The 25,990-nt window shown below is 45.6% G+C and overlaps 1 protein-coding gene across 2 annotated transcripts; it reads right to left on the reverse strand.

Moving 5' to 3' along the window:
* Window positions 1-4,498: 4,498 nt before the first annotated feature.
* Window positions 4,499-8,551, reverse strand: LOC121269741 (nicotinamide N-methyltransferase-like). 2 transcript variants are annotated; one of them, XM_041174618.1, is made up of 3 exons: window positions 8,464-8,551; window positions 5,597-5,801; window positions 4,499-5,025 (listed from the first exon to the last, which is right to left on the reverse strand). In XM_041174618.1, exons 1-3 carry the CDS (start codon window positions 8,543-8,545, stop codon window positions 4,587-4,589), a joined length of 726 nt encoding a protein of 241 aa, XP_041030552.1. In that variant the 5' UTR covers window positions 8,546-8,551; the 3' UTR covers window positions 4,499-4,586. The 2 variants fall into 2 exon arrangements, with proteins under 2 accessions (XP_041030552.1, XP_041030551.1); XM_041174617.1 differs by lacking the exon at window positions 8,464-8,551 and adding an exon at window positions 8,050-8,402.
* Between the last annotated feature and the right edge of the window lie 17,439 nt (window positions 8,552-25,990).

The following is a 25,990-nucleotide window of genomic DNA, read 5'->3' on the forward strand; positions in this document are numbered from 1 at the left end:
CCAATCTTCTGGTTGGTTGAGGGGTGAATCGGCCAGGTGGCCTTTACATTTTCATGCAACCTCATCCAAGGGTGGGATGAGGTTTCCGTTATGAAATAAAATAAAAACGAGAACCTTAGGGCAGCATTTTTTCCATCTATATTTTTCAGGTGGATGATTGAGATGCTCGGAAAATTTTTTCTGCTTTTTAAAACTTTATTGGAACATTTTTGGGCCTGCAGCTCCCTGAGGTGGCTCTCTGCCTTCAGGGACCTTCCTCTCAGCGCTCGCCTCAGTTGCTTTGACATCATCACTCCCCCTCCTCCCATGCCCACTGAGCTTTCCAGCACACGCTTCATGCTGGCTGGTTGGCCGTTAATTGGCTGGCCAGTGTGCAATCGCATTCGGGGGCCAATCACAGTCGGAGAGCTGATCCCGGGCCCACCAATCGCACCTGCCCGCCAAATCAAAAATTCAACCCAATATTATCGGTTATTATAAGGGGGAATTGAATATAAAAGTAGGGAGGTTATGCTTCAATTGTACAGGGCACTGGTGCCACCACACCTGGAATACTACATACAGTATTGGTCTCCTTATTTAAGGAAAGATGTAATGCGTTAGAAGCAATTCAGAGAAGGTTCACTAAACTAGTACCAGAATGGGCAGGTTGTCTTATGAGGAAAGGTTGGACAGGATAGGCTTGTATCCACTGGAGTTTAAAAGAGCAAGAGGCGGCCTGGTTGAAACATATAAGATCCTGAGGGATCTTGACAAGGTGGATGTAAAGAGAATGTTTCCTCTTGGAGAGAATCTAAAACTGGGGTCATAGTTTAAAAATAAGGAGCTGCCATTTAAAATAGAGATAAGAAGAATTTTTTTCTCTCAGAGGGTATTGAGTCTTTGGAACTCCCTTCCTCAAATGGCAGTGGAAGCAGTCTTTGAAAGTTTTCAAGACAGAGGTAGATAGAGTCTTGATAAACAAGGGGGTGAAAGGTTACCGGGGTAAGTGGGAGGTTGCAGTCAGATCAGCCATAATCTTGTTGAATGGCAGAGCAGGCTCAAAGGACCAAATGGCCTACTCCTGCTCCTAGTTTGTATGTTTGTATAGTTTTTTGCAACAGTATGTCTTGGAGTTAACAAAGGGGCACGCCATAGTAGATTTAGTTATGAATATTGAACCAAATTTAGTTAACAGCCTATTGGGTGCAGAAGCATTTATCTAATAGCGATTGTAATAGGATTGAGGTCAATGTAGTGCTTGAAAGGAGAAACATGAAACATCTACAAGGATCTTAGATTTAGTAAAAGCTGTGTTCAATGTCATGTGACTGAGACTGTCCACATTAAACTGGACAAATCTGTTAATGGGTAAAATGACTGAAGATCATTGGGAGGTGTTTGACAAAGAATTCAATGTGATGTCAAATCAGTTTATACTCCTAAGGGAAGAGCTCTACTTGTCAAAAAATACAGTCAAGGATGAATAAAGAGATAAGACAAGATAAAATCAAAATAAAAAGTATACAAAAATGCAAAAAAATTGCACAGATCCTAGTGAATTGGAAAGATACAACGTTGACAAAAAGAATAAGAGCTACAAAAGGAGACTATGAAAAGAGACTTGCAAGCGATATCAAAATGAAATCAAAATTTTCTTTTTACGATTATAGTAGAAGAAAGAGCTTGGTTAAGAGGAATATGGGCTCCTTAAAATCTGTTAGGTAGGGAGTCCCAGGTTTTTGACCCAGCAACAGTGAGGGAATGCGATCTATTTCCAAGCCAAGGTGATGTGTGGCTTGGAGGGAAACTTGCAGGTGGTAGTATTCTGATTCACCTGCTGCCCTTGTTCTGCTAAGCGATTGAGGTTGTGGATTTGGAAAGTGCTGTTGAAACTTTGGTGCCGTGCATCTTACAGATTACATGCAGTGCTACCACTACACATGGGTGGTGGAAGGAGTGAATGTTGAAGGTGATGGATGGGGTGCCAATCAAGTGGGCTGCTTTGACCTGGATTTGCCTAGCGATCGAGTTCCCCAGATTGATAGTCAGGCAGCTATGCATTTTCGAAAAGGAAAATTAAATTACCTCCACTTGTCCCCTAGTGTCTCCATTTCCAGTATAGCAGCTCCCACCTCAGCTGTTGGGGCTGCTAATCAATGCTGAACAGTCTCCCGTTGGCTCTCCAATATCCGAAGATCACCCGCCAACCCCGATTGGACGGCAAGCCTGATCCCTGGCCTTTCATTGCCTGGAGAATCGAAAGTTGCAATGGGTGTGTCTGAACAATGTTAGGCGGAGTCAGGCCCAGGAACTAGCTCCTATTTCCAATCCCTGGCCCCTGATTAAAAGCCAAACTTGAAGGTGGATAATGCAGCTGATCTTCTCCCTCGATTTTAAAGGGCATGTGACATATAATTTGGGTCCAGTTAGAAATATTCTCTGAAGCTCACTTAGGGCAGATTCCAGAGGACTAACAAAATATCAAATAGAATGCTTTTCTTCAATTTTTGAACAGCTACCTTAAACCCAAATTTTAACTTGGGGCAGGAATTGGGCAGACGAGACCTATGGCGGAGTGATAAAACCTTGGCACTATGAGGCTGAGGAGATTTTAAATCTCGGGCTTAGCTTGTTTCCTGCCTGCTGAAGGTCATTGGGCAGGAGCACATCAGCTGATGGGTGACAGGTGTCCCCACGGCCACCACATCACTCAGGCAAGTCGCAGAAGAAAATTTCTGAAGTTTCTCATAATTGAGATGCTATGCGGTGGCCTAATTGAGGTGTTAAAAATGAGGATTCAATAAAGTATTTGCCTATTTAGCCAATTATTGTGGTGGGGGAATCCAGGACAAGAGGGCAACAATCTCAAAATTCAATACAGGCCAATGAGGAGTGAAATCTGGGAGCACTTTTTCACAAAGAGGGGTGGTGGAAATGTGGAATCCCCTCCTCCTGAGGGTTGTGGCTGTTGGGTTAATAGAAATTTTCAACCCAGAGATATTAAGCAAGTGTATCAAAGGATATGGGAGTAAGCTGGGTATGACCAATTAGTTTATTTCTGCAGTATTGTTGGGCCAGAATGCTATAAGAATTTGGCAGATCTATCAGCATCTGTGGAGATAGAAACAAAGTTAACATTTCGAGTCCTTTTGACCCTTCTTCAGATCTCTTGGCATAAGGACTTTGTGAAGTCCCAAAGAACTTATCAGCAAGTTAAGAACCTTTTAATTGTTGTAATGAACTATTTGCACACAGTAAGGTCCAAGAATTAGCATTGTGATCATGCCCAGTCAGTTTGAAGTTTTGGTTGAGGGATGAATATTGGCCAGGATACCAGAGAGAGCTCCTCTGCTCTTCTTTGAAATGCTGCCATGAGATCTCTTCTGTCCACCTCAGAGGATAGATGGGTATAACGTCTTGTTAGAAAGACAGCACTTCCAACAACGCAGAACTCTCTCAGGACTGCAATGAACTGTTTGCCTCGATTTTGTGCTGCAGTGGGACTATGAACCTGCTCAAGCTTCTGACTCTGAGGCAAGAATGCCAGCAACTGAGTCACGGCTGAAACCTTGGGCAGAATTTTTGGGCCGTGCCAAGGTTGGGAACAGAGAGGTGGATGGAGTCTGAAAATACTGGCTCTGGCTGGCATGCCTGTGGCCTGACTCTTTGCCCAACGCAGCCACTTTGGAGAGATGGGTTTAAAGCCCGGCAAGGCTGTCTGCCTCTCATGCATCCCCCTTGAGGCAGGGTGGGGGAGCGGCCGGCCACTTGGTCTCATTAAGATGATGATAAGTAAATGAGATCAACCTGGATTTTCCAGTCAGCCTCCCATTTCCCAATGCAAAGAGGTTGGGGGTGGGATGGGGGGAGATGCAGTTCATCTGTCTGGGGAAGTGGCAGGCCTCAGTGACAGGCCATGACGACAGCATTCCAGACAGGCCCACTGGGTACCGCTGCAGCCAAATGCTGCTCTGTAAAGGGATCCCATGCCACCCCACCCCACGACATCATCACAGTGGTGATTTGGCTGCTTTTGCTATTCTCTAATTACATTTTGAAAATAAAAAGTTGTTGTTTGTGTTGAAGCACCCTCTCAATTAGCTCCTCTCTACTGCCGCCATGTTGTGCCTCCGAGGTTGCAAGGCCTCGGATTATCCCTCCAGCTTCGAGAGCCCACCTGCCTGCCTTAATTGAACAGGGAAACTGTCTCCAGGTCAATTAACGTGCAAACATATGGGTTAGAAGCAGGAGTAGGCCATTAATTAAGGTGGCGTGCCGTTCAAACTCCCAACAAGTGGAGGTGTTTCAGGAACCAGGAACAGTCCTGACTCCTGTTTCCACCCACAAAGTGAAAACTCAGGCCCCCCATCTCACCTGAAAGGCAGCACAGTGCAACACTGCCATGGGACGGCACTGAACTGTCACTCTCCATCAAGTTCTGTTGAATTTTAAAAACTTCTTGATTATGAAGAGTGAATAAAGCCAACTATGAAATAAAGTCAATAACAAACAAGCATTTTGATTTGATTTAATAGTGTGTTTTTATTCTTTGCGCATTTAGTTGGTTGTGAACTGCATAGATTTACAACAGCTGTAATACTGATTTAGCACAAAGTATTCTTGATCTTGTGAGCAACGAGGAAACTTGAAGCCTCACAGTCTGTTACAGATCTTTCATCACCAGGAAAAGCAAGAATTTCAAATTGATCTATCTCATAACCAGCCTCCTTCAAAGCATTTTCTAAAAAGACCTGATCAAATTTCAAACATGAAAACTTCAGTCCATTAACTGTGTAATATGTCTCATTCAAATCGCTAATCATAATGAGCACCCCACCTGGTTTTAACAGGGAGGTTACATTTCTAAGAGCGCTGCAGTATGCTGTTTTATCCTTGCAGGCAGCCTCCAGGCACAAGGAAGTCACCAGACAATCAATAGGTTCCAATTCCACTGGACACAGGGGATTACTTTGATGCACATCACACTTCAAGACTTGCTTGACAGAATCTCTCAGCTTCTTTTCTTTCTCTGCCCATTTTTCCCTGAAAGATACAAACTCAGTGTCTGATACAGGTTACTATAGAGAATCACACTCAACTTATTCGATCTCAAAGTAGGTGACTTGCATTGCCTGGTGCAAATTTTTCTCCAATGTTTGTTCTGACGAGTCCCCAGTAAAGGGGGTGCTCCACAGCAAAAACGTGATTGTCTTTAGGAAAGAGCTTCTGATGGTTGATATGTACAAATTGGCAGAGTACATAAAAATGAACACCAGCTGACAGAAATAAATAAAAGGAAGAATATTCTTCTATACAATATCATATCATGTCTTCAAATGCTTCAATAACAAGTTGCATTTGCATAACAATTTTTAACAGAGTGAAATGTAACAAGGGGGTTTCATAGGAGCATTAGGGCACTCGCCCGATGCCATCGCGCGTCATTTTACGCTCATTCTGGTCGGGCGTGTGCCTGCCTGACAAGCAGAAAATTCTGCCCCAGGATTTTCCTGGTTTCTAAGTCTCAGTAACACACTAGGCTGCGTATATAAATCAATGGGGCAGCTTTTTACCTTTTAAAAAGCAAAGCAAATCGGGGCTCCTTAATAATTACCTGTTGCCTTCCAGTTCACACACAAATTTTGCAATTGGGCTCCAGTCAAAAGCTCCTGGATCATTTTGTAACCACAGCTGAATCTCTTGACGGTTGTTGGAAGCAAAATCCGACAAAACAATTTCCTCTGCGTGCCCTAAGGCACAGAGAGCTAAGTGAAGACAGGGACCACATCCAATTTCAAGCAGTGTGCGGAATTTTGGACCTGGAAAAATTCAAACACCAATCATTAATTGGGAAAGGAAGTGGCAAAATATAACTCAAATTATACTGAAGCAACAGCTAAAGGGAGCTTGAGTATCAATGTCTGCTTGTCTGTCTTTGAAGGCAAGAATCAATGTCATCCTTCTCATTCCATCTCACCGCACCCAATTCCTACATGACGATAGTGATGTTGCTCCTTGTGACAGGTACATTGCTGCACGCTGGGGAAAGAACTCTTCCAATAATTTTGCAGCATCAGGAATTCCTGTCCACAAATCTATCCACTGGAGCAGCAGCAACACTGAGTTTGAGTTGGGGAAGATGTGAGGGAGAGGAGAGTGCCAATGTGATCTGAGGGAGGGACGAGAGAAGGGAGCAAGTGAGCACTCGCGTGGCACGGGGATGCTAGTATGATCTGAGAGAGGGAGAACTGAGAGAGGGGAGGAAATAGGAGGGCATGATTGCCAACATGAGCTGAATGGAGTTGGGGGGGCGGCGGTTGGGGAGAGTCGGGTGGTGTTGAAAGAAGAATGTCTGTGCGAGGAAGATGAGTGTCTGTGGGAAGTGGAAAGGCTAAAAGCCAGCAGACAAATACTGGGAGGGAGGGAAGAAATACCTTATGTGAGCTGAGGTGAGGAACAGTGTGGAAAAGATGTGTGTGAACAAGTAATTGAAGGGCTGAAGAGAGCGAGAGGAAGAAGTAGAGTGCCTCTGTGTTTATGTAGGAGGGAGAGATGACTACCTCTTCATTACTATGACAACCATATAAACAATTTAAAAACAAAAACAGAATTACTTGGAAAAACTCAGCAGGTCTGGCAACATCAGCGGAGAAAAAAAGAGTTGACGTTTCTAGTTCCAATTTTAAACCAAGTTAACGGCCAGATTTAGTGACACAAGTGCTATAATAGCTTAAAAATTCTTTACAGGAAATTGAGAAAACCTGCAATTTTCACCTCAGTCCTTTGTTACACTACATTGACTTACAAAACCGAAGTAGTTTACCGAAGTTGGGGTTTACCCTTCACATGAGTAGTAGTCCTAATCCTGTGTGCTCAATCTGTTCCCAAATTCTTGATTTCTTTTAATCACCTTTTCTTCAACCATCTATTCTTGCACGTTGACATGGCCTTGACTTCACAGGCTTATCGCAACTCTCCATGCAAAAATTCATCTTGCTCTCTGTGCTGCATGTTCTGTTCATAGGCCCGTCAGTCACTGAATACTATCTAGATAAAAACAAAAAAACTGCGGATGCTGGAAATCCAAAACAAAAACAGAATTACCTGGAAAAACTCAGCAGGTCTGGCAGCATCGGCGGAGAAGAAAAGAGTTGACGTTTCGAGTCCTCATGACCCTTCGACAGAACTTGAGTTCGAGTCCAAGAAAGAGTTGAAATATAAGCTGGTTTAAAGTGTGTGGGGGGGGCGGAGAGAGAGAGAGAGAGAGAAGTGGAGGGGGGTGTGGTTGTAGGGACAAACAAGCAGTGATAGAAGCAGATCATCAAAAGATGTCAAGAACACATAGGTGTTAAAGTTGGTGATATTATCTAAACGAATGCTAATTAAGAATGGATGGTAGGGCACTCAAGGTATAGCTCTAGTGGGGGTGGGGAGAGCATAAAAGATTTTAAGTTATTTAAAAATAATGGAAATAGGTGGGAAAAGAAAAATCTATATAATTTATTGGAAAAAAAGGAAGGGGGAAACAGAAAGAGGGTGGGGATGGGGGAGGGAGCTCATGGCGTAAAGTTGTTGAATTGTTGTTGAATTCGGTCTTCAGAAAAAAACATGAGACCTCATCCACGGGGGGGGGGGGGGGGGGTGTGGAATTCTTCCCCATATACCCTTAAATGCCTTTTTACTTGCCACATTCACTCTCCCCTCTCATTATTGCCATCTACTCCCCTCATAATTCCTGCTTTCTTCCCCCAGTCCTGCTCCTTACTTGTTAGTCTAGCTAGTAATAATGTCACTGACTCAGGAGCGCTGGAGCTGGGGGAAGGTATTCAGCTCCACTCACATATGGAACATGCAAAGGAGTGGCTTGGGCTGACGTTGTGCAGATTCACGAACTGCTTCCAGTCTCCAGCAGCTTTGTGCTGTCAGAAATTCTGTAAGTACTTGGTACAAAATGTGCTGAGCAATAAGCTAAGTGATTGCTCAGTAAAATAGTAGGGGAATGCTCAAATTAGAGTGTTTCCCTTCAGGACACCAGTGAGCTAAATTAGATTCAGAGACTCTACTTACCACTGGAAAAGGCTTTTACCAAATTCTTCAGAATGAAAGGCAGGAATTCCTTCTCCTGTGTATTACCAAGGGGGGAAACATAATACGTTTCCAAATAGACCCGAGAGTTAAACTTTTTCTCGTAACAATTGCCAGAAGTAAAACCTAACTCCATTTAACTCCAACAGGAAAGTCGACTTAGAGAGCCGGATATGTTGAAAGTTTCCACTCCCTTTAAATTTAAAGGGACAGTCCCTGCATGAAAAATTGCTTGAAAAACCTTGCTTGCTTGAAAAGGATCCTGTCAGCCTTAAACGAGGGGTAAGGCTGCTTTGCTATACAAATACATTAGTTGTAGGACCCGGATGCAAACTTCAGATACTAATGTTGCTCAAGTTTGGCCAGTGGTACCAAGTCTTGAGCAGCCTCACCAACCTAAAGGTCTCCAGGAAACTACAGCGACAGAAGTGACGCAGCCTCTGTAAAGATTGCAGGCTTCTTTAGAGCACTTGAGCATAGTAAGTGTAGGTGGCAAATGCCACTGGGTGACTGATGCCAATATGTAAATGGGCCTCGTGAGAATTGGATAGGCAGATCTTCGAAGCTTGCAAGAAGGTCATGGAAACTCACACCCAGCATATTAATAGATGGCAAGCAGCAGAATATTCTAAATGTGTGTTTCTCAAGCTTTTTTGCCTAATAATCCTGTAAGTGCTAAAGAGAGCAAGGAAATTCAGGGCCTGTGTTTATTTTCTTTGTTATTTCTTACTGCTGAGGGACATAAACTGGCTTGAAATGCTCAGAGATTTGGAAGCCGAGATCCTTGAATATCCCTGCAAAGTTAGCCGAGCTTCCACTATTTTGACAGCTGTTGGCCACTTTCCAAATTGACTGACTGTGTTACATCTAATTGAACAAATCAATGTAAATCTGTTCGAAAGTAGCTTAGTTGCTCTTTCACGCTTTGCAAAAACTTAAAAATGTTAATATTAAATTAAACTTGAAACAGATACTTGGCTGCCAATTTTTAAGTGCCTTGTATATTGTGACTGGATTTAAAAGGCCAGCCACCAATGAAAAAGACAATAACGTACTTCATCTTTGTCAGAGCTGCACCAGAAACTCATACAAATTATTTGTTCAAAATAAATTTTTATGAATTATGATGTGGCTTTGTTTATATGCATTCCTATCCTCCTACAAGGGCAAAAAAAATGCAGAGTGTTATATTAGATTTGATATTAGTATATAAAGAGGAAGTAATATATAGTATAGGTATATAGGGACAGACTTGTTGTCCAATTCTTGCTGTAAACCTTTGAATTGTCCAATGAAATATCAAAGGAGAGGTCCTTGGTTTTACAATCTAGGGATGTCCCCAACAACCTATCAGCCAATTATTTCTCTTGGAGTGTTTTAATGCACAGTTGATCACAATAAGCACCCAGAAACAGCAGTGTGATAAGGTCTTTAGGTTTTGGCTGAGGGATGAATATTGACAAATGTTATAGTATGTGCCTGCATGTCACTGTAATGTAAAGGTGCTCAGCAGAGGAAGGGTTAATGTGGGACTGGAGAATAGCACTGTCCACTGTATGATGTATGGATTCACATGGTAATAGACTGAGAGAACAGTCTAGAAAGAATGCTCTGGAACCAGCCTGCATGGAGTTAACAACACCATGCAAGACAATAACCTGCATCTGTAAATAGTTAAAGACTAACACTAAATGGTTCATATTTAACCGTATAAACCTCAAGATCTCATCGTTGAGATATGACAGCATGCCATAAATCAACAACAATGACAGCAAAGGGAACTCCAAATTGTCATGTGATCTTTTCTGTCCACCTGAGAGAGCAGAAGGGACTTTGGCGTAACATCTTATTACAAAGGTGGAACCTTTGATTAAACACCTCTTCCACAAGCACTGCAGTGAAATGTCAGCCTGGATTTTGTGCTCAAGTGCCTAGTGGAAAGATGAACCGATGACCTTTGATTCAGAAACAAGAACGCTAGCAATTAAGCCACAGCTGCAAACCCACCTCATCTGAAGGACAGAACACTAGAACAACACGTCTAGAACGGCACTGAAATGTGAGTCCACATCAACATCTATTGAATTTAACATTTTATGATTCAGAAGCAAGTGTGCAACCAACTGAACCAAATAAACTCAATAAAAAAACAATAATTTTGAATTGCTAAATAGCGTGTTTTTACTTTTGCACTTTTAGTCAGTACTGAACAGGGTTTCTGTAGCAGCAGCTGCAATACTGATTCAGCAATAAACATTCTTACACTTGTGAGCAACCCAGAAAAAATACAGCGTCATAGTCTGGCAGATCGATTACAGAACTGTCAGGACCAGTGAAAATTTTCAAGCGCTCTATCCTTCAAGCTTTTTCCAAAAAGACATGATGAAATGACAAACATGAAAACTAGTGCTCAAACACCTTATAAAAGCTTTCCCTCAAATCACTAATCATAATGAGTGACAGAGATTTTAACAGAGAGGTTTTAATAGAGAGATTACATTTATAACAGCAGTGCAGTATGCTGCTTTATCCTTACAGACATCTTCCAGACAGAAGGAAATCAACAGACTGTCAACAGGTTTCAATTCCACTGGACATCACATAAAGGGCTGATTCAATGTTTTATTATTACCATCTGCCCTTCATTAATATTGCAGCTGAAGCCCTGAAATGCAACTACTGTATAAACTCCAGGTTCATAGAGGAATGCAATTCACGGCACCAGCTATGTCCATCTGACAAAACAATGTGCCTCACTTATGTGAAAACAACAGGATTTAGCCAGAGTGAGTATGTTTCGCTTCTGATAACATATCTTAAATAAGGTGCATAAGAAAAATAGTTTTGTTCTCGCAATTTTCCCAGTATCTGTTATGTATTTGCTATGGAGTGAGAAAGGATATACCAATAATGTATATCTGTATAAAAGATCTGAAAATACCTGTCAAATTTCAGATGGCACAATCAAGATACCAAATGTGTTGAAAAACAAAGAAAGGAAAAGAAAGAAAGCCTTGCATTTATATAGCACTTTCACTATCACCAGAATCTCAAAGTGCCAATGAGGTACTTTTGAATCTTAGTCACTACTGTAATGTAAAAAGCGTGGCAGTTTATTTGCATTCAACAAACTCCCATAAACAACAACTTAATAATGCTCAGATAATTGTTTTTTTGTGATGTTCGTTAAGGGATAATTATTGGCCAGGATGCCAGGGATAACTCTCCTGTTCCTCTTCGAAACAGGGCATGTGGTCTTTTACATCCAACTGAGCAGGCACATTGGGCCTCAATACCCCATCCGAAAGGTAGCACCTCTGGCAGAGTGTCACTCACTCAGCACTGCACTGGAGTGTTAGCCTTGGTTTTAGTGTTCTAGCCCTGGAGCGGGACTTGAATCCGGAACCTTGAGGTTGCAATAAACTGCATTTCATCCTGAGATTGATTACAGGTTCATTTCTGTCAGTGAGACAAAGATGTTCATTGGAGCCAGAAATTTATAAGGACATTTTTAAAAAAAATTCATTCATGGGATGTGGCATCACTGAACCAACTGAACCAAATAAACTCAATAAAAAAAAACAATAATTTTGAATTGGTTAAAGAGCGTGTTTTTACTTTTGCACGTTTAGTCAGTACTGAACAGAGTTTCTGTAGCAGCAGCTGCAATACTGATTCAGCAATAAATATTCTTACACTTGTGAGCATCCAGAAAAAAATACAGCATCATAGTCTGGCAGAGTGATTACAGAAATGTCAGGACCAGTGAAAATTTTCAACTGCTCTATCCTACAAGCTTTTTCCAAAAAGACATGATGAAGCGACAAACATGAAAACTTGCGCTCAACCACCTTATAAAAGCTTTCCCTCAAATCGCTAATCATAATGAATGACAGAGATTTTAACAGAGAGGTTTTAATAGAGAGGTTACATTTATAATAGGAGTGCAATATGCTGCTTTATCCTTACAGACATCTTCCAGACAGAAGGAAGTCAACAGTCAACAGGTTTCAATGCCACTGGATACAGAGGGTTATTTCAATGAACATTACACTTCAAAACTTGTTTGATGGAATCTCTCAGCCTTTCTTTCTCTGCCTGTTGTCTTCCTCCCTCAGATGCATCATCCTCTAGAGGCTGCAGAGACCCCAAAGAGAGACCCTTTAATATCTGAGGTGGACCCACAGGCAGATCCACCCATGTCCCATTCTTGGAACATGCTGATGATGAGCTTGTGGAGTCGCCAATCAGATGGAGATGCTGGATATCCAGTGGGATGCGCAGGAAGATCTGGCTGAGATCCCTGAGGATCTGGGTGTCACGGTCTCTGTCATGGAGGAGTCCATGTGGAGCATGAGCACTGCAATGACCCAAGCTCCGAGCACACAGCCTCCTCCATTGAGAGAGTGGTAGCTCCAGGAACAGAGACAGGGCTTTCTGCGATTGTGTATGGACCTGCAAGTTCACACACGGGCAGTGACCTCAGGTGGTCACTGCCAGTGTGAGAGATGGATGGGACACTGAGTTTCTCTGCTAGGTGTCGTCCATCAGTGGTTAGCAGGGAGGTTCAGACTGACCTCATGCTGGAGGATGAGCTGCTTGTCGTTTTGGCAGGCACCTCTCAGGGGCTCTGGACAATGGCAGCAGCTGCTCCGCCTATCTGCCAGTGACCATTGCATCTGATGAGGCTGTGAAGACTGAGCAATGCACAGCCAAGGTGCTGGAAGCACCCTCCCAGGCAGCGTCTGCACAGGCTCCGCCAGTCAGGGGATGACTGCTAAGGTCATGAGGGGCGCCAGGACATCACAGTCAGCAATCTGCCTCTAATGCTGCTGCCAGTGAGGGGAGGCACCAAGACGCAGCACTCACAAATGTAATTTTAAGGCACCGTGAGCAAAACTTGGAAGGGGTCATCAACAGTGCTATCATGTGGTTCTTGCTTCGCAATAACCTGCTCACTGATGCTCAGTTTGGGTTCTGCCAGGGCCACTCAGCTTCTGACTTTATTACAGCCTTGGTTCAAACAGAAGAGCTGAACTCCAGATCTGAGGTGAAAGTGACTGCCCTTGACATCAAGGCAGCATTTAACTGCGTGTGGCATGAAGGGGCCCTAGCTAAACTGGAGCCAAAGGGATTCAGGGGGAAAACTCTGCTGGTTGGAGCCAAAAAAGAAGCACAAAGGAAGATGGTTGTGGTTGTTGGAAATCAATCATCGCAGCTCCAGGATATCACCACAGGAGATCCACAGGATAGTGTCATAGGCCCAACGATCTTCATCACAGGAATGTCTTGTGACCAATTGTAGTGGCTGCTAACATTATTTCAGAGGTAGTAATTCAACGTTGGTGTTAGAGGATGGCCTCATCAGCAATATTCAGTAAGAATGTTTATCCTTGCCCTAAGTTCCAAGCCATGCCTTTGATGCCTAGCTGAACATGTGGAGAATCAAGGCCTCCCTGGTATCCCTTCCTCCCTGAAGTTTCCTCATGTCTGCATCCACGTTCTCACCCTGTACCTCCCAGGGCTCCCCATTAGAACCATCACTTGAGTTGTCCTCTGTGTCCTGTGGAGCTGCCTTGAGGTCTTCATCCTCCATTGGGACCCCCTTGTCAGCGCCAGATTGTGCAGAGCGCAGCAGACATCAACTATAAGCGACACGCGCTCTGGAGGATATTGCAGTGCTCCCCCTGGTCGGTCTGGGCACTTGAACTTCATATTCAGCAGCCCAAAGTCTCAGTTACCACCCTTGTGGAGGCATGACACCTATTGTACCTCTCTTCCGCCTCTGTCCTCGGGTGTTGGACTGGCGTCATGAGCCACCTTTTCAAGGGATACCATTTATCACCCTGGAGCCAACGATCCAACTGAGCTGGAGCCACAAACAGCCTTGGCACCTTGGAGCGGATGTAGGCATCATGGGAGTGGCCAGAGTAGCTTGCACAGATTTGCAGAATCTGAATGTTCACGGAGTGGAACCCCTTTCTGTTCACGAAGGCTCACCCGCTGGTGCCTTGATGGCCACACGTGTGCAGTCTATGAGACCCTGGATAAGGGGGAACCCAGCAATTGCTGCGAAGCCCCTGGCTTGCTCAGCCTGACTGGTTTTGTCCGTCGGGAAATGAATGAATTTCATCATCGGTCTGAACAGAGCATCAGTGACCAGCCTGATGGAGCTGGGTGGGCAGCAGAGATTGGGACACGCTGCACAGATTCCCCCCCCCAGTGACCCCGGGACAGAATTTTCAGGTTGGCGGGCGGCCGCGATCGGCGGGCCCAGGAGCAGCCAGCGAACTGACCGCTAACGGCGATCGGCCCCCGACCACCATTTCAGGGCGGCTGGCCAATTAACGGCCAACCAGCTTGAAAGGGGAGCTGAAAAACTCAGCGCTGCAGCACTGCCGGGGTTGGGAGGGGGTGGGGGGGGGGCGGGAGGAGGGCGAGCTCTGAGGTCAGCGCGGGCGCGGGGGGAGTGCGGAAGGAAAGCTCCCTGAAAGCAGAGAACCACCTCACGGAGCTGACGCATTTAAAATCCACAAAAAACAGAATTTAAAATCCAGAAAAAATGCCCACGTTTCAGAATAAAACACCTCAACGTATGGTGTAGGCGTCGTGGGAGCTGCCTGGGTACCTTGCACAGACTTGTAGAATCAGCATCCTGTGGTCACACACTATCTGCACGTTCATGGAGTGGAAGCCCTTCCTGTTGAAGAAGGCACCGGGCTCACCTGCTGGTGCCTTGATGGCCACATGTGTACAGTCTATAGCACCCTGGACATGGGGCAAGCCAGCAATGGCCGTGAAGCCTCTGTCTCGCTGTGTCTGATTTGCCTGGTCGCAGTGGAAGTGGATGAAGGTCAATGCCCGTCTGAACAGAGCATCTGTAACCTGCTTGACACAAGTGTGGACAGCTGATTAGGAGACACCACAAAGATCACCCACCGAGCCCTGGAAGGAGCCTGAGGCATAGAAGTGGAGGGCACTTGTGACCTTCAGAGCCACTGGCATGGGGTGTCCACCCACGTAGTTAGGGGAGATCTCAGGGTCAATCATCTGACAGATAGAATTGACTGTCTCCCTTGAGAGACAGAGACGAAGCCTCCTTCAGCACTGCACCTCAGACATACTGAGGTAGCTGCTTCGCCGCCTGTATACCCTGGCAGCAGTATAGTGGCGTCTTCTGTGGCCCCTTCCATCTTGGACTACCTCTTGGCCCTGCGCCCCTTGTGCCTGTGCCTGGCCTCCATAAGTGGCTCTGCTGAATGCTGACTGTCCAATCCTGGCCTCCTCCTTAATCTAGTCCCCTCTTCCTCCACAGAGGAACTGCCTCCAGTGGACATGTCAGAACCCATAATCAGGCTAAATGGAGTCCTCTGGAAAGCTACAGGCCTGATAAAGATTCCTGACTGAAGAGTGCTGAGCTGAAGGTTCAAAGTGTGCAGGAAGCTGATGGAATTTGTTCTGAACTGCTACAGATCACACAGGCAAGTTTAAAAAACCTTCTCCAATAAATACTCACAGGCCAGATTGACAACCCCACTGAGCCCTCTTATCCCGCCCGTGGATGAGTTTTATTAAAAAGTTTCTTACCCGCCTGCCCGTTGCACCCGTGTGCTGAGCCGAAGATCACACGGACGCCTGAAAATTGGCATCGATTGGCGAGTTAAGGGCCTTAACTAGCCCGTTAATTAATGGCGGGCACACGTTGAACATCATCTCTCACCCACCCAGCGAAATATCGCGATGGTGCCCGGTGATGTCGGGACGCTCGCCTGATGTCACTGCGCATCATTTTATGCACGGACGTGTGGGACCCGCCCACCACATGTCAAGCAGAAAATTCTGCCCATTAAGAATCAGAGGGACAATTGCAAATTATCTTAAAGTTGCGCGGACAATTTGCTCACCCTATTTGTCAATGGTTGAAAGTCCTGCTACAAGAAGCAGGTTCAGTTGATGAAGAGTATACAAGGCTAAAACAAAAGTCTAGTAGGATAAGTGAAATCTGTAAAGAATATTTTCGTCCTACATTTTCTAGATCTGGCCACCAGATTTAATCTTTCTACACTAATTCTTAGAAAGGACATACAGGTGATTATAGACAATGGATTGAGATAGGACTCACAGTACCAGAGAAACTTCTGACTGGTTATGAAGGGGCATTTTCCAATGACAAGTTCAGAGGCATGTGAAAATATGACCATAATGGGCATGGAGACTGCAGCTGCAAGTCCTTCCAGAAATGAACTCTGTGAAAGGAATAAAACAGTGAATGATGAAAAACTGCATTAATTTTTAGCTGCAAGTTGACAGCTGCCCCAGCACAGTGCAGTTCAGGTGAATAATTCACTCCAGATGATTGAAAGGTATAGTCCCTTTCAATTAGCATACTGGAAAAATCACAATTTATCTTCTGCGCTGTGTGATATTCCTTCTGCTGTGGAGGTTTTTTTTCTCTTATATGTGTCCATGGGATGTGGGCATCACTGGCTGGGCCAGCATTTATTGCCCATTCCTAATTGCCCTTGAGAAGGTGGTGGTGAGTTGCCTTCTTGAACCATTGCCATTCATGTAGTGTAGGTATACCCATGGTGCTTTTAGGAAGGGAGTTCCAGGTTTTTGACTCAGCAACAGTCAAGGAATGGCGAAATTGTTTCAAGTCAGAATGTGGTGTGCCTTGGAGGGGGATACGTAGATGCAGGTCTCCCATGGTTCTGCTGCCGTTGTCCTTTTCGGTGATTGAGGTTGCGGGTTTGGAAGTGCCTGTCAAAGAGGTCTTGCTACAGTGCATCTTGTAGATGGTACACACTGTAGCCGCTGTGCACTGGTGGTGGAGGGGGTGAATGGTTACTACAATAATTCAGTTTTTTCTATACATCAAGCTGTACCATCTCTATACCATTGAACTTTATTGGGCTTTGAAACCACTTTTCCTGTCCTCTAACTTTGTAATGTGTGTGTGTGTTTGTGTGTGTGGGCTGAATGTGATTGGCGGGCTCAGGATCGTCCAGGAAACAGACCGCCGACTACAATCAGCCCCGGAGCGCGATTTCATGCTGGCTGGCCAATGAACAGCCATCCAGCGTGAACCACGTACTAAAAAGCTCAGTGCTGCTTGGGTTGGGGGTGGGAAGGCGGTGGGAAGAGGGCGGGTGAGAACATCAGTGCGGGTATTGACAGAAAGCTCCCCGAAGGCAGAGAGCTGCCTCAGCGAGCTGAAGACCTGAAGAAGCAAAACTAAAAGGTTCCAACAACTGAAAAAAAAGTGCCCATGCATCATGAACAATCAGCTGGAAACTTAACTAATGAAAATGCCGTCCACAGAAATGTATTTATATTTTATTTCATCATGGAAATCTCATCCTGCCTGTGGATGAGGTTTGATGAAAAATGCAAAAGGTGCCTGGCCGATTTGCCTGCCCGCCAACCGTAAATTCGGACAGGTAACGAAAAGTCGGAGTCAGTTGCGCTGTTAATGGGCTTACTTTCCCTCTTAGTTGTTGGTGGGCGCACTTCTGACTTTTGCATGTGCCCGCTGAGCGAAATATTTGACGAGTGTGGGATGACATTGGGACGCTCGCCAGATGTCATCTTGCGAGGTGTAAGATTCAGCCCTGTGTGTGTGTGTGTGTGTGTGTGTGTGTGTGTGTGTGTGTGTGTGTGTGTGTGTGTGAATGCTTGTGTGCACAATTCAGAGAATTTTTATTATTTTTATTTAAATTGGGTGTTAAGTACAATAAATACTGCTCTATTTCCTTTAAACAACTTACAAGGAAACCTGCCTTTGTGTCTTTTACAATCACAGCACTTAAACAGTTAAAAGCTCACTGAATTGACAAGCGTATTCTTCTAAAAAAAAACCAGTTGTGGTCAAACGGGGAGTGGGAAAAGAGGACACCATTCTACACATCCTCAGCTGGTCGTAACAATATCCACCAAATGTTATCTATAACGTACATTGTGGGATAATTTGCCCTTGACGAAAAGTGTGAATGAGAAAAGGATATGGATTGACCTTACTTGCTTGAAAAAAATGCTGGAGAGAAATCCTGCAAATTATTGAGTTGATGTAACTCATTATCTGCCTGAGTGTTTTACAAATAGAAATGCATATACAGAGAAATTTTTACAGGTTCCAGAGGAAGGATGTTTCATGGGTGTGATGCTTTGTACAGATAATGAAGTTCTGTTTATTCATTTTAATATTTTGGTTGTGCATTTTAACTTGAATTTTTATTTAAAAAATGAAAAGTTTTCTGTTAATTGTACATTCATCGTGTTTAATTGCATGCACACGCTGTACCTTAGCTAGAGATTCATTTGAACTCCTGCGATGTGAACAGTCTGTGTCAATTGACTGACAGAAGAATGCTTAACTGCAAGTTACAAATCAAAACTTAACAGAGCAATGATCGTTAATTGTGGGGGACCCATTCTTACCCTGTTACAAGTTGATCTTTTCCCCCTATTTCCATCTAAACACCAAATTTCTCAGTTTAAATTTGTAATTTAATGGAGTTGTTTGAATATTTTGACACACCAGATAGGATTAAGTTATTCAGTGCAGTTTAGTGATCAAACCTGGGATCTGCTTCTCTGGAAGTCTTAGTTAAACACTGATCTGTGTATATGAGCAAATGGGTAACTTTTTACCTTTTAGAAAAAAACAAACAAACCAGGGCCACTTAATAATTATCTGTTGCCTTCCAGTTCACACATAAATTGGGTCCAACCAAAAGTTCCTGGATCGTTTTGCAACCACAGCTCTATCTCCTGGTCAAAAACAAAAACAGAATTACCTGGAAAAACTCAGCAGGTCTGGCAGCATCGGCGGAGAAGAAAAGAGTTGACGTTTCGAGTCCTCATGACCCTTCGACAGAACTTGAGTTCGAGTCCAAGAAAGAGTTGAAATATAAGCTGGTTTAAGGTGTGTGTGTGGGGGGCGGAGAGAGAGAGAGAGAGAGAGAGAAGTGGAGGGGGGGGGTGTGGTTGTAGGGACAAACAAGCAGTGATAGAAGCAGATCATCAAAAGATGTCAACAACAATAATACAAAAGAACACATAGGTGTTAAAGTTAAAGTTGGTGACATTATCTAAACGAATGTGCTAATTAAGAATGGATGGTAGGGCACTCAAGGTATAGCTCGTGGGGGTGGGGAGAGCATAAAAGATGTAAAAAAATATATAAAATAAATAAATAAATATATATTTTTTTCTTTTTCTCTTTTTATAATGGAAATAGGTGGGAAAAGGAAAATCTATATAATTTATTGGAAAAAAAAAGAAAAGGAAGAGGGAAACAGAAAGGGGGTGGGGATGGGGGAGGGAGCTCACGACCTAAAGTTGTTGAATTCAATATTCAGTCCGGATGGCTGTAAAGTGCCTAGTCGGAAGATGAGGTGTTGTTCCTCCAGTTTGCGTTGGGCTTCACTGGAACAATGCAGCAAGCCAAGGACAGACATGTGGGCAAGAGAGCAGGGTGGAGTGTTAAAATGGCAAGCGACAGGGAGGTTTGGGTCATTCTTGCGGACAGACCGCAGGTGTTCCGCAAAGCGGTTGCCCAGTTTACGTTTGGTCTCTCCAATGTAGAGGAGACCACATTGGGAGCAACGAATGCAGTAGACTAAGTTGGGGGAAATGCAAGTGAAATGCTGCTTCACTTGAAAGGAGTGTTTGGGTCCTTGGACGGTGAGGAGAGAGCAAGTGAAGGGGCAGGTATTGCATCTTTGGCGTGGGCATGGGGTGGTGCCATAGGAGGGGGTTGAGGAGTAGGGGGTGATGGAGGAGTGGACCAGGGTGTCCCGGAGGGAGCGATCCCTACGGAATGCCGATGGGGGGGTGAAGGGAAGATGTGTTTGGTGGTGGCATCATGCTGGAGTTGGCAGAAATGGCGGAGGATGATCCTTTGAATGCGGAGGCTGGTGGGGTGATAAGTGAGGACAAGGGGGACCCTATCATGTTTCTGGGAGGGAGGAGAAGGCGTGAGGGCGGATGCGCGGGAGATGGGCCGGACACGGTTGAGGGCCCTGTCAACGACCGTGGGTGGAAAACCTCATTTAAGGAAGAAGGAGGACATGTCAGAGGAACTGTTTTTGAAGGTAGCATCATCGGAACAGATGCGACGGAGGCGAAGGAACTGAGAGAATGGGATGGAGTCCTTACAGGAAGCGGGGTGTGAGGAGCTGTAGTCGAGGTAGCTGTGGGAGTCGGTGGGTTTGTAATGGATATTGGTGGACAGTCTATCACCAGAGATTGAGACAGAGAGGTCAAGGAAGGGAAGGGAAGTGTCAGAGATGGACCATGTGAAAATGATGGAGGAGTGGAGATTGGAAGCAAAATTAATAAATTTTTCCAAGTCCCGACGAGAGCATGAAGCAGCACCGAAGTATTCATCGATGTACCGGAGAAAGAGTTGTGGAAGGGGGCCGGATTAGGACTGGAACAAGGAATGTTCCACATACCCCATAAAGAGACAGGCATAGCTGGGGCCCATGCGGGTACCCATAGCCACACCTTTTATTTGGAGGAAGTGAGAGGAGTTGAAGGAGAAATTGTTCAGTGTGAGAACAAGTTCAGCCAGACGGAGGAGAGTAGTGGTGGATGGGGATTGTTCGGGCCTCTGTTCGAGGAAGAAGCTAAGGGCCCTCAGACCATCCTGGTGGGGGATGGAGGTGTAGAGGGATTGGACGTCCATGGTGAAGAGTAAGCGGTTGGGGCCAGGGAACTGGAAATTGTTGATGTGACGTAAGGTGTCAGAGGAATCACGGATGTAGGTGGGAAGGGACTGGACAAGGGGAGAGGGAAGGGAGTCAAGATAACGAGAAATGAGTTCTGTGGGGCAGGAGCAAGCTGAGACGATCGGTCTACCGGGGCAGTTCTGTTTGTGGATTTTGGGTAGGAGGTAGAAGCGGGCCGTCCGAGGTTGGGTGACTATCAGGTTAGAAGCTGTGGGAGGGAGATCCCCAGAGGAGATGAGGTCAGTGACAGTCCTGGAAACAATGGCTTGATGTTCAGTGGTGGGGTCATGGTCCAGGGAGAGGTAGGAGGAAGTGTCTGCGAGTTGACGCTCAGCCTCTGCGAGGTAGAGGTCAGTGCGCCAGACAACAACAGCACCACCCTTGTCAGCGGGTTTGATGACAATGTCAGGGTTGGACTTGAGAGAATGGAGTGCAGTAAGTTCAGAGAGAGACAGGTTAGAATGGGTGAGAGGAGCAGAGAAATTGAGACTGGAGGAACAACACCTCTTCTTCCGATCCGTATCCCTATCTCCTGGTGGTTGTTGGAAGCAAAATCGGACAAAACAATTTCCTTCGCATGGTCCAAGGCACAGAGAACGCAGGGACCCCATCCAATTTCAAACAATATGTGGAATTTTGGACTTGGGAAAATCCAATCATCTGTCATTCAATGGGAAATAAAGTGGAAAAATACATCCTATCAGTATTGAAATAACTGCTAAAGGAATCAGATGGAGAAGTCTTCTTTCTTCATTCAATTCATTCAATTGCCAATCCCCTGAACTCAGTTGCTCTCCTCATGAAGTCTATGTGTCCTTCCTTTCCTCCCAGAACACTTTAGTTCTCAGCGCAGGTAGCTCACCTCCCATCAATACAGGTACAAAGGACGGAATATTAGATGCCTGTCACAGTGGGGGTGGGGCCGTAAAATGTGGTGAGCTGTTCAAAAGTCCGTTGACTTCGGCGGGACTGGAAAAATCCTGCCGGCGTAAAATTCTGCCCAAGTGTGACCATAATAACATAAGAAATAGGAGCAGGAGGAGATCTTACAGCCTTATGACCCTGCTCCACCATTCAACACAATCATGGCCACAATTCCACTTTCCTGGCTTGCTCCCCCTATCCCTTAATTGAATTCCTGAGAGATCAAAAATATTTCTTAGTCTTGAGCATATACTGTATAGGAGGTAGGCATCATTATGTGATTTCATCTTTAACAGAAGATGAGTGGGAGGTGTTCAAAAAGGAATTTGTAATGTTATTCCTGTTTATATCCCTAAGCGGAAAGGGCTCACTTGTCAAAAATAGTCCTTTGATGTCTAAAGATAAGAGACAACATAGAAACTAAAAGAAATAACATAGAAAGATGCAAAAAAAAAGCACAGATCCTGGTGAATGGGAAACTACAAAGAAGCACAAAGGATGATAAAAAAACACAGCAGGTATTACATAAAAAGAAACTTAAAAGGGATAACAAAATCAACACAAATAAGTGTTACTATTATATTAGGAAAAGGTGGGTAGTTAGGTACAATATGAATCCCTTGAAAACTGAAAATGGTGACATTGTCAATGAAAATAAGGAAACATCAGGCATATCCATTCAATCAAAGCATTCAAGGGGGACTTGCATTATTATCTGAAAAGGAAGAATGGAGGGGGTTACTGGGAGAAGGAGGGGAATGGTACTAGGTGCATTGCTCATTTGGAGAGAAAACACACATGATTGGCTGAATAGCCTCCTTCTGCACCATGTTATTCTGTGATTCTGTAGAATAACTACTATATGTGAAAGTTGCAGTTGATGAAGAGGTCAGCATGCTGGAAATCCCAAGGAATCGGGGACAGCGACCCACCAAAATGAACCTAAGGGAAACAACTGTAATGAAAAGTGAAAAACCCCTAGGACCAGATGGTTTCCATTCCAGGATTGAAGGGGGAGGTGAGAACATTGCAGATGCCCTAACTATAATCTGACAAAATTCCCTTGATTCAGGAACGTTTCCTATCGATTCGGAAATATCGCAGGTCTCTCCATTATTTGAATGAGGCGAAACTGGTGTGGTGGATGAGTGAAATCCAGAGACAGTTGAAGTGTAAAGTATCTGAAGACACAATAATGGAACTATTTCCGTGAGGACAATTCCTGCTTTCCCATCCCATTGTATCCATGTTCTCCTTCTCCTTGTGAAAGCTGGCCATGGAACAGTCACTGGCGCAGGTGCTCAAAGCCCCTTGGAAAGTCATCATTCAGGTTTGGACCAGACTCTGGACATCCAAGTGGTGGCCAGCACTCTCCAGGATGCATTAAGCGGCCTTCTGGCTTAACCAAGAGAGGTTCTTACTATACCCATGCTAACTCTCTCCCTTTCTTCCTGCAGGTGGAGTACAGCAGAGCATGAAGCCTGGCGGCCTAGCTGTATGCTTCATGGCTTACAGGGAGCAGAGACGAAGGAGAAGAGAGGGACGGAGGTGCATGGCTGAGCAGAGGGAGGACCAGCACCCTCAGGAAGAAGGGGCGACTGGGGCTCCGGCACATGCAGCTAAAGAGCCACAGCTAGCCATCGCTGTTTGGCCCCTAGCTAGACCCAGGGTCTATAGACGCTGCCTTTCATTCCTGCAGATGACCGAGAACCAGTGTCGCCGGAGACTGCGCATCTCCAGGGAACTGGTCGATCACATCTGCCAACTGCTGCAGGATTTAGTACCACGGGGACATGGAGGGCATCCACTGTCAGTGGCTGTGAAAGTGACCATGGTGCTCAATGTTTACACCAGTGGGTCCTTTCAGGGCTCCACATGACCTCTGTGGGATCTCTCAAGCCTCCACCCACAAGTGCATCCATGAGGTCACGGACGCCATCTTCATGAAGGCACACAACTTTGTACATTTTGCCCGGGAACGCGACAATCAAGATGCAAGAGCGCTGGGATTTGCCCAGATCTCAGGTTTTCCATAGGTGCAGGACACCATTGACTGCACTTGTGTGGAGCTCAGATCTCTGTCGCAACACACGGTCAGCTATGTCAACCACAAGGGCATCCACTCGCTGAATGTTCAGCTGGTGTGCGACCACCACAAATGCATCCTGCAGGTCTATGCAGTTCTCCAGGAGTGCCCATGTCTCCTACATTTTCAGTCAGTCTCAGATCTCTGCCATCTTCCAGGGTCCAAAGAGGCTGCAGGGATGTCTCCTTGTGGACAAGGGCTACCTGCAGAGGATGTGGCTGATGACACCCATGCAGTGGTCTCAGACTGCAGTAGAGCGACGGTATAATGAGGCTCATGCAGCTGCTCGCAACTTGGTGGAACAAACCACTGAGATGCTGAAAATGAGGTTCTGGTGCCCGGGCCGGTCTGATGGAGTCCTGCAATATAGTCCACAGAGAGTGTCATGCATCGTTGTCAAATTTTGCACCCTTTGCTTCCTAATGCCGCAACGGGGAGAGGAGCTGGCTGAGGAGGAGATGGAAGAGCTGGACATCTCCTCCGATGAGGAGGATGCCGAGGGTATGAGGGTGAGGAGATGATGATGATGATGGTGAGGCCCTCACACTGACCGACAAGGCTGGCATGCTCAGGAGGCCCTCAGAGCTGTTAGGTCTGTGGAGGATGATGATGACATGCAGTGAGGAGACAACATAGGTCCTCACATTACATTTGTGAGCATTTGACTCCAGTCTGGCTGATGGCAACGCTAATGACCTCTGTAATAAGGCTTCTGTCATGGAGATGCAGTGGAGGCCCTAACCGTCGCTCGATTCCAAGAGGATGATGATGACATGCAATGAGGACACTCCATAGTTCTTCACTTCGTCTCTGTGAATGTCTGTCTCCGGTCTGGGCTAGGGCAGCTCGCTTGTGCTCTGTGATCAGGGTCATATCATGGAGACACAGCTGTGAAACTGGAGAACAGCGTCATCAGTCACAGATGCTGAAGAGATGTGGGGCCAGCCCCACCTCAAAGGTGCTGAGAGCACACAGAGACAGAATGATGGAACTCTGTGATACCTGATCATGACATTCTGGCAGCAATAACAAGCACCACTGAGGTGCAAGCATAGTAATGTGTCCAGGGAGTGTGAGACTGGACCATCACTTTGGTCTGAAGGCTGCACAAAGCACAGGAAAGAGGTCCTGGACTGAGACACCTGCCTTTATCTTGTGCAGGAACCAAGGTTTCATATCTGAGTGACACAAACACTGCTCATCAGAACAAGGGGCCATTGGCAAGGAGATATTCATGGGAGTTTATTCACAATAGTGAAAATTATGTACAAGTGATTAACAGCCGTGCCCATGCTGTGCAACGACATCTTCTTAACTTTCCTAACGCTGCCGCTACATTTTGGTGCTTCCCCTGACATCCACAGCAGAGGTGAAGGCAGCCTGATTACTGCTATGTCCCTTCTCTGATTACCTTGGCATGAGTCCTCAGGAGGGCCAAGACCTGGAGGGCACCGGCCTGCTTTCGGGATCCACCCTCCTCGGATGCTGGGGTTATAGGAAAAGGGGCGTCGGTTGAGCTGGACACTCCTGGAGTCACCTGCGTGAAAGGCCCTGGAGTGTGCACTTTCTGATCCTCCTCCCTATGGGTGCCCAAGGACTCCTGGCTGACCCCTTGAGGAGAAGGGGGAGCTGGGGTGAGATTGAGCTGTGCTGCACCCCTCTTGCATTGTCACTGCTGGAGGCCAACTATGGAGTTCAGACCAGGCAGCAGTGCAGGACCGATGTCCTGGGCCAAGGTCTCCATGGCGGCCACCATCCTGCCAGGGTTGACCTTGATGCATTGGCATGCTGGCACTATCACCTCAGCTGGTAGGTGGACAGACTCCTCCATCTTGCATTGCAATCTGAGGAGTGCAGGGGATAACCTTTCCTGATGTTCCCGAGATTGCCTTTGCAACCCCAGCAACTGAGGTATGACTGAGTCCACAGACTCGTCATCTGACGATCTCAGCAGATTTTGGCCTTCAGCACTCCTCTGAGTGCTGGAAATCTGGGAAGTCCCTGCTGCCGCCTGCTGTGGATCAGACAGTGCAATGTGCTCACCAGGTTATGACCCCGAAGCTACCATCAAACTAGGTTCCACTGAGGTTTGTGTCTCTGTGCTGGTGGACGGTGTGGATGAGCGCTGTGACAGGTCTTCAATGAGGGTGCCTTTAAATTCTTCTTCTGAGGTGCTTTC

This window comes from Carcharodon carcharias, chromosome 25 (assembly GCF_017639515.1).
Source record: "Carcharodon carcharias isolate sCarCar2 chromosome 25, sCarCar2.pri, whole genome shotgun sequence".
Lineage (NCBI taxonomy): Eukaryota > Metazoa > Chordata > Chondrichthyes > Lamniformes > Lamnidae > Carcharodon > Carcharodon carcharias.

Coding starts and splice junctions, on each gene's coding strand:
- LOC121269741 (XM_041174617.1), bottom strand. CDS start 8,203: ATGGAGTTAGGTTTTACTTCTGGCAATTGTTACGAGAAAAAGTTTAAC. Junction 5,802..8,049: donor GGTAAAAGCCTTTTCCAGTG/GTAAGTAGAGTC, acceptor GAATTTTTCCAG/GTCCAAAATTCCGCACACTG. Junction 5,026..5,596: donor TGTGAACTGGAAGGCAACAG/GTAATTATTAAG, acceptor TGTATCTTTCAG/GGAAAAATGGGCAGAGAAAG.